The sequence below is a fragment of the Mesitornis unicolor genome, unplaced genomic scaffold (assembly GCF_000695765.1).
Source record: "Mesitornis unicolor isolate BGI_N332 unplaced genomic scaffold, ASM69576v1 scaffold15242, whole genome shotgun sequence".
In the NCBI taxonomy this organism is placed as follows: Eukaryota; Metazoa; Chordata; class Aves; order Mesitornithiformes; family Mesitornithidae; genus Mesitornis; species Mesitornis unicolor.
Window position 1 is genome coordinate 71,033 of NW_010169964.1, and position 13,358 is coordinate 84,390.

The 13,358-nt window shown below is 41.7% G+C and overlaps 1 protein-coding gene across 1 annotated transcript in view; it reads right to left on the minus strand.

Moving 5' to 3' along the window:
* SUFU (suppressor of fused homolog (Drosophila)) overlaps positions 1-13,358 on the minus strand; it is an 84,320-nt gene that overhangs the window by 54,806 nt on the left and 16,156 nt on the right. The window contains exon 2 of the mRNA XM_010179537.1: positions 9,106-9,242. Within this exon, the coding sequence (XP_010177839.1) occupies positions 9,106-9,242 (137 nt within the window). The remainder of the gene's footprint in view (positions 1-9,105; positions 9,243-13,358) is intronic.

Consider the following 13,358-nt stretch of genomic DNA (forward strand, 5'->3'; position numbering starts at 1 on the left):
GGGTTGGCAACACCACCTTAATATTAAAAGCAGGCACTGGAAGTTTACAGTTTCTCTGAAAGGGGAAAAGAAGAGCTATAATAACACCTTTCAATGAGCTCTCCTGGACCAAACCCAGAACAGTCACAGAAAAAGACAAAAGGGATTAGAGAAGAAAGTTTGACATTGAAGACTAAACAGCAAGAAGGCTTCCTGAGATTTGCCCGGGAGTTGCTACGTCAGGAAAGCAGAAGTCTCCCTGCCCGATCCTTCACATGCACTCAAAGAAAATACTGGGTATCCAGCTTCGGTCAGGGTGATTAGATCAGTGTCTGCAGGCAGGTTTCAGCCTTTGAACATCGCAAGCAGTAGCATCCATGAGAAGGTAAAAATGAACACAGTCCCAGCTTTAATGTTTTCTCTGTGTAACCCTGGGACAGTATTTCAAGAGAAGATGCTTTTATGAGCCTACAAAATGTCTCCTCCTAGAGCCATCCTTTCTGCAGGCAAAAACATTTTCCATGAGGTCTCTTCAGTGTTGCCTGGCTGATCAACAGCTTTGCAGACAGATGCTTCTCTCTGGATTACTAGCAGTGCTGTAAAAGCTTTATTTGTCATCTACAGGGGGGAAAAGAGGCACTGGGTTCCTCTGCAACCGGCACTTTGCTACAACGCTTACCAGGCCCATTTACAAGAGCTGCATCTGGCAATTCCATTTTCAGCAACTTCAGAGGCTGCAGCCAGCTTCTGGGCAGCCAGTGACAGGGTGCAGAGCTCGGAAGCACGAGCTCGGTAGCTGCCTGTCCCGCCTGGCGCATCAGCCAAGCGCTCCACACACAAGCAACCCGTTTGTTTTATCAACCAGCACATCTCTTGGTACCAGATCCAGCATGTATGTCCCAGCTGGAAGCCTGGGGATGTGACAAGGCTGGCTTAGGAGATGGGGGCAGGGATAGGAAATACTGGGGAGTGGAGCTCATAAGCTCTGGGGGACAAGTGGGTTTATCGAAGCAGCGTGGGGTGTAGAGGGCTTAGCGCACAGAGACGCAAAGGACCAGGCTTGATCTGTGCTTCTGCTCACAGAGAAGCTTGTTTTATGGGAAACGTCTAAGAGGAATTAGGCTAAAACCCAACCAATTTCTCATGGACCACTAAATAACTATCAGATGATGAGAGCTTTGGCCATGACAAACTTGGGTTAAACTGGAACCAGTGACTTAATGTTTCCATACCCCTCTGCAGAATAAAGGCGTGCAGACTGCACACTTGACTGAGTCCTGTTCACCTACGGCAAACAACCAGCCAGGAGGCGATTCTATAAACTTTACTGAGCTACAGTTTCAGTGTTTGTACAGCAGAGTTCACTACATAACAGGTTCTGCTGAAATGAAATTCATGTTGATTTATACTTCTTTGTGGAGCTAAAAACCACAGTTAATCCCCCCCATTTTTAATCTAAAATCCTGGAAGAATACAGAGGAGCCAAGGCCAGCTCTACACTGGAAACTGGTCAATATTACAAACAGATGATAGAGAAAATATATATATATTTTAAAGAGCCATAGCAACCAGAAGAGAACAATAAATCAGCCCGGGGTCTAAAAAAAAAAAAAGAAAAAAAAAGGCACAGGCAGGGAAAAATATATATGAATAACGGGGAGATTTTATTTGGCTTTAGTCATCCGACTGGGAAGAAATAAACTTGTACAAACAAGGTAGACAAGCCTCATTTGTATTCAAGGAAGCAAGGAGTTTGTTTCGATGGGGTTTTTTTGCGGGTTTTTTTTTGCTTGTTTGTTTCCTTTCTACACAGAGGAGTGGGCTTGTGTCAAGCACATTTGAAAACACATTGGCAAGGAAAGAGTCACCTCAGTGAAGCTCAGCTACCACGTCGAAGCTTTCTGGACTCCAGAAGATCTGAAGATGAGGTCTAGTGGTTACACTGGGGCAGCAGGTGTCAAGGCATCTGCTGGCTTCAGGGCTGCAGGTCTGTGACCCCAGCCAAATCGCTTAATCCCACTGAGTCCCATTTTCAGTGCAGAAGTTATACTGCCTGTCAAATGTAAAGTGCCTCCGTGGCTCAGACTAAACTAACTTGAATCAGATGAAAACTGCTAAATAAGAAGAGTACATCTACACCTGCAGTCCTCTCAACTCCTGTAATCACCCTAGTTTAAAAAAGAGGGAACTGGGGAAACCACAGCACACAGAGCATAATGGCTTCAGACATGCACTGGGCTAACATGCACATAGGCAGGAACAGTGTATGGTGCTTCCTCAAACTACAGGCAAGCCATCAGACAATAATTTCTACCTGAAGAAAGCATGACGTGTCAGAAGTAACTAAGGAAGCCTGGACACACCTCATTTTGGGCTTGCTTTTCAGCTTGGCTGCTGAAGACTCGTGCGGCTGTGCTGTCTCAGGCCCTTGCACGCATCAGGCAGCACCATCCTCCCTTCCACTAAGGGTGGGAATTTGGTCCACAGACTTGAAGTATCACAGAGGACAGAAGCCCATGGATACTAAAGTTCCTGTACGTTTCACAGAAATAACTAAAGGACAAGAGAAGACATTTCACACCTTGCCCTCTGAAAAGAGAATCCCTCACCATGAGAGTGCAGAGGGGACAGATGTGCCACAAGATGTATTTGTGGGAAAAAATCTCAGCACAACAAATCAGCTATAGCCAGTTTGGTCATTGTTTTGAGAAACGTCAAAACACTTCTCAAAAGTGTAATAAATTTTCTAAGGAATAATCCATGTAACTTTCTCCTGAAGTAATCAGCTGACATCTACATTAAATCACCACCCAAAAATTGCATCTTGCACGCTTACTTCCTTCACTTGTACATTTTGTTACTACTGTTTTGCAGTCCCCAAGATGCAAACAGCTTCCTACTACTGACTAGTCAAATGTTAAATACTAAAATTCAACTTTTAAATTAGCTGAGACTTCAAACTCGCATTTAAATATCCTTTAGTGCACAAGTAATCAGGAGACTATGAAGAATTTAAATTATGTATTTATGGAACCATAGAAAATGACATTTAGAAGACCGGAAGAGGATACCTAGTCAGTTAAGACATATTTATAATATAGAGGAGACTAACAAGGCTCCTGTCTTCAGCTCCAGGAAGGATCAAGTCTGACAAATATCCACAAAGAATAGTTTGACTTGTTATCAAGGTATGCAGCAATGGGGAATCTGCAACTATTCCAGTGCTTCATGAAACTTACCATTTGAAAGCTTTCCCCTAATGACAAACCCTAAGCCTACCTTACAGGAATTTTAGTAGTGATAGGCCTCTCACATCCCCAGTAGGCACATGAAAAATTGATTATTTTATTCCCTACAGCCACCTTTTGCATATACGAAGACTGTTCTCATATCTCCCTTCCATCTCCTCTTTCCTAGAATAACCAAACATAACTTTTGATCATTCCTCCACAGGCCATATCTTCTGGACCTCTGGGTCATTCTCATTGCTCTCCTCCAGACTGTCACCAACTGGGATGCATCCAACTTGAAGTCTTTTGCCCAAAATGAGATCAAATGTTCTCCCTTTCCCTTCCAGGTGTTGCCAGCAGTATAGGACCCTACCATATGCAATACACAGATCATTTCTATTTATGCATCAGAATAATTTAACTTCTGTCTCTCAGCATGAAGATCATATTGGTTTAGGTTACACTGGTGATAGTAACTCCAAATAATTTTCTGCTCCTTTCAGGACTGCTGCCTTTCCCCACCTGATAATTGTGCACTGGATTATGCCTGTGTAAGCACAGGACCTCACACTTGCTGCACACAGGCACCTCAGACCATTTGCAAAGGTCGTTCTGAATTCCAGCCCTCTGCACCACAGTGCTTCGCTGTGTCTGCACATTTCATCAGGGTACTCTGCATTTCATCATCCTGGTCAATACCAAATTGCATGAGCTCTAGAACAAGTTTTGGAGGAATCCAATGTGGTTGATGACTACACATTGACAATTACTCAGACTAAATATTCAACCAGTATTACATCCCTTTTTCTTTAGTTCTTATCAAGATTGCATTTCCTCAGCTTCCTCATATACTTGTTGGAAAGGACAATGTTGAAATTCCCTCTAGTACCAAGGTAACCAACACTCCCTGTTTCCCATGGTGCCTGTTACTTCGTCACAATTATTTTGTTCCAGTTTATTCTTGATAAATCCATGCTGGAACGTCCATTATTCCCTGGATGACTTCCAGGTGGTTTGTTTTTCATAGCAAAGTTTAAGACCTGAATTTTGATTGATGAATTAGAAATCTCAGGTTTTTGCATTTTTGGGGTTTGTTGTGGTTTTAGGGGGTGGGGTTTGGGAGAGGGGTGAGAGTGAAGAGCAGCATTTGCCATCTTCCAGCCACCTGTGATGCTCTGCAACAGCACGGGCTCAGACTGCTCAGGCTGACGTGTTCTGAGGTAAATATTGTCAAGCTCAACCACCCTGCAAACCTCTAATTCATGGACTTAGTATTTCTGAAGCTAGTTTCACTAGCTAGTTCCCCACTGCAATTCAGGCATTGCAGAGAATATAACCATGATATATGCTATACTCTTATCTTTAGGCTCTACACATGACAAGTTTTTCCTGACAATTTATCCAAACCTGTACCGTACAGCTAAGGCTGTTTTCTTTCAGGCCAAGAAACATGGAAGTAGCAAGAACTCACACACACAACACATTTGTTTCCATGCTACATCAATATATTGCCCTCATGATGTTTATCAGGCAGCCCCTTGAAAACAACCTAACTTTACCTTAAAGAGAATAAAAAATTGCAGATTTTAGTTTCAGGAAAAGATAAACCATAGCCTTTCTATACTGATCAAGCATCATAGAACTGCAGTATCTAAGGAGTTAATAATTTTAATAAGCCCTGAATAAGCTTTCTGTAGGAAGATCACTTCTTCCTCTTTGTTTGAATTGAAATATAAATTTGTTCTACCATGAAATATTCCCAGTATACCCATGAACCATGAGAAGCCAAGGTCACTGAATTGTGCAAAGTTTCATTTTCAAGGTTTGCAGGTTTGGGTTTTTTTTAAACTAAAAATGACAGAGTTGGAATTTGTGGTCACGGTCAAACAGTGATAAAATTAAGAACAGATAAAGCCACAAATAACATTTTTTGAGACTCATGAGCTTGGTTTTGTTGAAGGAGGAGTAGTAGTGCCATTTAATCAAAAGCACAAAGCATCAAGTGTTTGTTACAGTGAACAGAGAAGCCAAGGCTCAAAGAAGTCTGAAATTCAATTCAGAGATCGCTTATCTAAAGCACCGCGCAGGAGAGATGCAAACAAAGGAACACAGTATTCATTTGCCTAGAAGTGTTTGTTACAAAGACACATCACTTGCAGTGAGACATGCTTTGCAACTGCAATACACTGTCACAGTATTCAGGACAGCAGTAGCTGTTAGATGAGTCTTCATCTTCATCCGAAAATGCTCAGGCTCAGCAGGAGTATCACTGCACCTTAACTCGCTCCCAGCAAAGCGCACCTATGATAACCTAAAAGTCGATTTGTTATTCAAGAGATAAAAATTTAGCTCTCAGGCTAGCTTTCAAAGTAAACAATCATTTGACATGTCAAAGTGCTTGGAGTCTATCCAAAAAGTTCCTGCCAGGTTTTTGGGGTTTTTTTGTTGGTTGCTTGGTTCTTTTTAAATTTTTTTTCCTCTCTCTCGTTTCTTGCTCGGACTGGATTCATAATTACTTAAGTTGTTTCGGTTCATCAAATGTTTTTAAGGCTATTTTGAAGTACTAAAGAGACTCCACAGGTGTTTTTTAAACACCTGAAAAGGACAACATTAAGGTACACAGACCAGAGTCAAACAACGCTTACCATTGTTGCATTTGACAAATGTTCGAAGTGGCAAAGTCAGAAAGAACTCGAACAACAAGAAACCTTTCATCAGGTAAAGGAATGCTGTCATGCCACAGCCTGCTGCCTAATGCCCAGTGGGCTTCAGAAGAACTACACCTTCAAATACTTCACACTGCAAAAGTCTTAACATCTGGCCAGAGAAGTCCTGTAAAAGACCAAGTTAAAAAGATGAAGCTCGCATGGCTTTGCAGAGGAGTGATGCATGGGAGAAACGGGAACTGCTCTGGAGACTGCAAGCCTGAGTGGGAGTAAAGCAAAGTGGGACACCGCAGATGCAGCAGGTCTGGAGACTCCTCAGAGCAGTCAGTGAACTTACACTAAATTAGAAAAGGACTGTATCTAGCTATGGTCAACTGGTATTGCCACGAGAGATCAAGACAGAGTCTTCTCCATTACAAGTCTTCCTTTAAAACGCATCATTTTGTCAGGATTAACCTGACACCTCTGATCAGCCAAAGGAAGTCCTTGCTCAAAATAGACAAGTGATAAACATATTGGTACTAAAATAAAACGAGCTTGATCACTTGCTGCAACAGTATACAGTTTCCTTTTATACAGGGCAAGCAACGGTTGGTGGTACTCGGCGACAGCACACAGCTGCTTGCTGAAAGGCACGGAGCTGTCTGGAGAAAAAACTAAAACAAATATCCAAAAAAACAGCTCTTCTGTGATATTTTAATGGTCCTCTGGAGGTCTCTCGTCCAGCCTCCTATTTGAAGTGGACCCATCACCAATGCTAGACCAGGGCTGTTGTAGCTTTGTTGAACTAAGCCCTGAACCTTTTCAGGAACGGAGATTTACCATCTCTCTCAAACTGTTACCTGTCCTTTGCCACCCCCCTTGCGAGCAAGTTTTCCCTGAATCCCTTCTGGAACGTCCCATACAACAACTCAGAGCTGTAGCCCCTTGTTGTAGCATCTAGAGCTTGACCCCACAATCTTGTAACTATCCTCCCAACAGCTGCTCTTGGATCACCCCACACCTTCTCTCCACAGGCTAAACCGGCCCTGCTCCCTCCAGCTCTCCTCACAGCTCACACGCTCTAGGACCCTGACCACCCTGGACTCTTTCCTGTTTTTCAGCATCTCTTAAACCAGAAGCCCAAAACAGGACACAATAGCGCCTAAAAGTGAGGCCTCCCTAGTGCCATACCAGAGGTAATAACTTCCCTCAATCTGCTGCTCATGCTCTTCCTAAGGTGGAAGCTCAGCATGTGGTTTGCTTATTGCATGATGAGCGTAGCATTGGCTCCTACTCAATTTCATACTCAAAGAAAGAAGTCGATTTATGATTCATACACTGGGTTTTTTGAATAACGTAAACTGAGAGCTAAACATCCAGAGGCTAAAATCCATTAACATGTATTTGAGTGGTGCCTTTTAAGAGTCATGATGGATAGAAAGTCAAAACCAGCATGGATAAGCACAGGATAACACTGGAGACCCTCAGAAGCTCACATCAGACTGATATGTGGGGGCACAACCACTCTTCCCAGTCCAAAAACAGCTCATTGGCTTTGACGACAGAAAGATAGGACTGCATTAGTGTAGTAAACCAAACAAGGAAAGTCTCTGCCCTGCGTGCCAGTGTAGTACCTGAGAAGTTTGTCCTAAAGTACCCTACCAAATCCCATTTCATTCTGCAGACCTCCTCTCACCCATGAAAAGTGAGACAAACAAGCAACTGCTATAGTGGCTGCTTAATGTGCAAATAGAAGGCACCGAAACTGCTCTATTAAAGAGACTGTTATGAGAACCTATACTGGAATAGAAAATCTAAGAGGCCCCAAAAGGAGTCTTCTAAGAAAAGTTAACATATAACATGTTGTATGTTATTTTATATCTAAGAGGCAAACTTTAGACTCAGATGTTTTCTTCAAACCCTGCAGTCAAGATATAGAAAATGGGGGTATGAATTCATCACTGCATGGTCAGTATCAAAGAGTTACTGCACAATACTATTTAGGCAGGACAAGAACCTCAAACAGTGGCAAAAATAATTACAGTCACATGGATTTAGATGCTTAAGAGTAACAAAAATCAAGGTAGAAAGGTGAGCCCAAATTTGGATGGGAACCAAGAGAGGAAGCTACACAGGAAAGGTTACAAAATTGCCTTTGTCACTTTAAACTGCAAACAAAAGACACTCCCAATATGAAGACAAGCAATAATCTGCGCTGGCATTGGTCTCTGTCAGTCAGTATTTAGAAAAAATACCCCACAAGAGTGGTCACTGCCCGAGAGATTTGTCACAGAAGTGAGCAGAGCAATCCTGTTTTCATCCAGACCTTTCCCCTTTCAGAGTCAGCCTGCTGACTGAAAACCAGCAACAGAATCAGAAGTTACTGAGCAATTTATTAACTAGTAGAGCACCTACTAAATGTTTCAAATTCAATAATCATTGATTTAGAAGGTACTTTACCTGTAAAGGACCTCAAACTAGGTTAAAAAAAGTTCTTCAAATATTTTCATTCCGATTATTGTGAATCTGGAGAGTGCCTTTCAAGTGTATTATGCACTCAACCACCCCACGTCTTCACATGCTCACACAACAAACTAATATTCAATGTACTGGTATAAATGAATCCAGAGAGAGTAGTGCAAGAGGACGTTTTGTAGGCACCCTGGTTCCAAGTTTTCTGGCAAGTCTCCATCTGCATTAATATTCCCAATTAATGCCTCAGCTCTCCCAGCCTTGGCATCCCTTATGACTTTCACATCTCCTCATCTCAGCAACTCCTTGTTTACACACATTGCTGCTGCTCAACTGCAGAGACCACGAGAAGAGATTTCCTTTTGAAGGAACTGCAACTTTTTTTGAAGTTACACCCATTCCTCTGAGAAGTGAGACTTTACCTGATGGGTGCTCCTTAGCCATTTCAGGATAAGCAGATGAGCTTTTCTTACTGAGAGAAGGCAAAACCAACAACGCAGGAAAGCAACAAAGAGCACTGGGCAGGCTTCCTACGGTTACCAAGTGTTCTGTATCTTCACCTTTTCAGTGCTAGGGATTTGGAGTTACCTGAACAGCAGCTGGGTTCTGTCCCCAGCAAGCTGACGGAAGGAACACATTCTTTTGGGCTGCCACATAAAGGTAATTTCCAAGATTTGAGTGAGTGCTGATGACACAGGTGTCACACCGTGTAACAGATGTGGCCCTTCAGATTGAGAGCAGGAAAAAACAAGGCAGCGTATTTAAGCCCGCAGTACCTGACTGAAAGACGTATCGCGCTAAGCCTTGCATTAACTCTGCTGGCCAGGTAGGTGGTGCCGACTCCCCCGTTTCTCTCTTCAGCCGAAACGTCAACTCAAATCCAAAGCCACTTGGTCCATCTGTTCCCGTAAACCTGGAGGGAATGAAAAATGAAAAGTCATAACATATTCTTGTAATCAGAGCAGGCTTCAAGATTAGGATCATGGAAAAATAATGAGCGTTCTCCTCATAGAAAATACAAGTTCAGAAATTGTCTCATTTTGGTCTGCTCTAGCTCAAATGGCGTAATGCTTTAAAGTTAGCTGATGTAATACTGTTTCAAAGATAACTATCATAGTAGTGTTTTCAATCAGAATAATGCAGTCTTGGAACCATGACATCCTTCCTGGGACCAGTGGGATTTCTGGCACCCTGAAATTGTTTTTAAAACATCATTGTAAGTTTTGCACTGATAGCTAAATGGGAACACCAAAGAAAGTGCATAACAGAACATAACGTTATTCCACCCCAGTGAATTCAGATTTCTATGCATTGAAAAGTAGGACGCAACTAAACTACAACTGGGTTGTAGGTCTCTGGGTTGAAACAGTTGAATATTTTGATGTACAGCACACAATTTCTGCATTGCAGGTGGTCAGTGGGTGTTTGGGGGGGAACAACACAGTAAGACGCAGACAGGAAGTTAATAATCTCTAACACATTGCACTATTTCTTATTTGCTCCAATATATGCTTAGACACATTCTCCTTGTGTATGTAAGAGGACAACAGTGGAAAAGCACTGAATATGACAACTACTGTCCAAGAAGCAGTCATTTGGCTATTTCCCTATTTGACAGGGGTAGGTGCCAGTTTATTTTGTTTGGTCAGATAGGGCCTACACAGGAGAATAAAGTCATAACTGAAGTATCGAAGCTATTTTGAAAATGAGCAAATAAAGGATACTCCGTACTATTCTTGCTTGACAATACTTGAGAAACTTGTATTTTATACCTAAACATAAGGGAAAGTTCCTGCTCCAAGTCCCCAGCAGCTAAAAATGCCCAAAATTTGCTTGTGAAAAATGAGAAACCTCATGGACAAATACACAAGCTTGCAAACTTGAAAGCAAGCTGGGGACACCCATGTCCTTTCTACCATTGTTATCACAGCGCTCACTTCTTTGCTGTGGCTGTTCCACAAAAGCAGAGGAAAGAAGAAGGATTTATACTGAGCATAAAGATCCCAGAAGCTTTCATAAACCAGTGTCATTCTGCAAGTTCAAATCCCCAACACCTGCAGTTACTGGCAAATTCTCTGGAGAAACTTTGCAAATGTCTTGGATGCTGGTACCTCGCTGGCACACATGAAAGATACAACGCACAAAGCATTAATGTTGTGCTATTTCTAAAAACAGCCAAACACAGCAGTCAGGAAAGTGAGCGCACTTTCCATTTGAAAAACACAGCTCACCAGCAGGGCGGTGACCAGCTGCAAGTGCTGGATGGATTGCTCCAATATCAAGGAGTATGAAACAGAAATGCTTTACAGCAGCCCTGCCTAATGACAAGTGTAAAAAGTGGCTGAACTTAAGCATCAAAGCAACTCCTTCATCATACGATGTGACTTTATTTGAGGATTCTCCAAGGAAAGTTTGATTGTGGTAGACTTTCAGATGATGCAACAGAAGTAGTTAAGAAATGTACCCAAGGACAGAACTAAACTAAGGAACAGACCCAAGAGGTAACAACAGCTGTGGCTGAAAAGAGAGCAGGTATTGAAATTCAGTCGGACATCTACAATAAAGGGGAGTAAAGAGTATAAAAATCAGGCTTTCTTTCATTAGTATAAAAATATACAAGCACGACCATTTTTGTTTCCCTCCATATTATCCTCAACAAAGAATTTGAGAACTATATACTACCAAAGTAAATTCTCCATGAACAGAGCAGATAATGCATTTCAGAACTATCAACCGATTTATATGAAACCTCCTTTAGGAAACCAGTGTATCTTTAAGGAACAAGTCAAACAATTACATCTGGTTCTTAAACAAAGCAAGCGCTTACTGAGTAACCGGCCAGGGAGTGGAATCTGGCGGTGCAGCGAGACCCACGTTCTGCAATCACACACACAGGTCTACCAAAAAGATTGGTACAGGATGGCGACAGCCTCACAAATGCAAAGTTGCACTTTGTACACTCAGCACCCCTGCAGCGTTTTTATTAGTTTCACATATCAGTTAGCAAAGGAAAAACAGAAATATTTCTTAAAGGGAGAAACAAAAACACTTCAAAGTGGGCAGTATTCAAGGATTGATTCCAGGAAAAAGCATACACCAGAAACCGAAACACATTATGAATGGGTCAATTTTTAAGAAAGATCAAAGTGAACAAAAAGCCTTCGAGCTGATCTTTCACAGTTAAATTTTTTTGAAAGTAAGATGGCTCCCTATTGAATTTCCTCCTTTCAAGGCATGTTCTGAAACAACACAGCTTTACTTCTAATATGCATTGAGCTCGAGTTTAGTGGTTTGCTTTCTTTTTTTAACTCCACAGATCTCTCTCCTTCCCAGAAATAACTTTTTAAGAGAAGACCACACATGCTTTATATCGATCCATATGCAAGCTACTGAGTAACACAAGCGTTCAGGTGGGTATTCATCCAATATAGAGCAAGATGAGCATTTAAGAGGAACGCTGCTGGTCAGCAACTACCAGTAGTAAGAAAGCAGTAAAACTGACAGGCAATGCTACTTACATTATTTTTTTTGTATGGTTATGAAAAAGACTCTGAAACAGAAAAGAACTCCTAGAAAATAAATACAATAAAATATATGGAATTGAGCAGTCAGTTACTTCTCTTCTACGATTTAAAAAAATCGCTGAAGAATCAAAAGATGAGACTTCTAAAAAACACTTTACAATGCACCAGCATACAATGCTTGTAATTCTCAAATTCTTAAATTAACAGTTAAATCTTGGAAAAATCCTATTTGCATATAAGAGATTTGTATTTAAAGATTAGATTTAAAATGATTTTGAATAGTTAATGGTTACAGGTTGCTGAAAATACACTTTGTTACAGTGAAAATGTAAATACATCCAATTCACCTGTTTTGTGAAGCTGTTCCGAGGTGTCTGTAAAGTAAAAATCTTTGATCTGTTTAATTTTAGGTTGGTAATTTATTTTTGAAGAAATTGTGGCACATGTGGCTTTAAAAGCTTAATTGTAGAAATTCTTTATGTTTAACTCAGACAAGTCTTTCATAGGAAGAAACACTAACATTCAGAATGTAATTAGGATAGTCATTTTCAGTTAGCATTTTTGCCAAAGCTTCTGCATTTATTAAAAAAAAAAAATTTTAAAAAAATCTTATTTTTGAAAGTAAGTTGAACGTAGTTTCAACAGCTACCATAAAATTTCTCTCAATGAACAACAGACCATAAACCCAGGACTAGAGCTCCTGGTCAAGATTCAGAGGATGCTGACAGAGAAGTCAACCACCTTCAGCCAGCCACAGTCAACCAACACACCGAAAAAATACAGTTCCAGAAGAGACAGACTGAACAGGCCTCATTTCTATGTAAAACTGGGCAGAGGGGCGAGGATAACCCAGAGACAGAGAAGTCCTGCTCAAGCACACAGAAACCAGGTTTCCTCCTGACCTCTTCCGTCAAGCCCCAGGTTCTCTGCAGTTTGCACCTGTGCTGCCGGGCTCCCTTCCAGGCGGGCAGCAAAGGGGCCGCAGCAGGTTGGCCTGACCCCGGCTCCTGTGTCAGCCGCAGGGGTAACACGTTTCTGTTACACACTTTTTGTTCTACAGAAGCAAGACTCTGGCACTATTTGGGGTTGGTTTCTTTGTAAGCAAAGGAGGTGGAGGCTGGGGTGATGGTTTTGGTTGTGGTCTGGTTGTTTGCTTTGGTTGGTTGGGTTTGGGTTTTTGTGTGGGTTTGTTTGGTTTTGGTTGTTTTGTTTTTTTTTAAGCTGAAGGAGACCAATTTCGACTACAGCCAATTTAAAACAAAGGCTTTGGAGCTCAGTTCAGCGTCTCAACACTGAAGTGCTTTGCAGGTCATTTCTTCAGCAAAACAATTAAAATGCAGCAGTCCAAAAGCCCCTTGGCATGGAGCATGTCAGGAATGAAACCTCAAAATTAGTGTTTTCTATTTGTGCGTGGCCCCAGGTACATAAACTGAAAACTGCAACACAGCATAATGTTTCTGTACTAACAGATCTGTATGTTTCACATATTTCGGTTTACGCCTTGG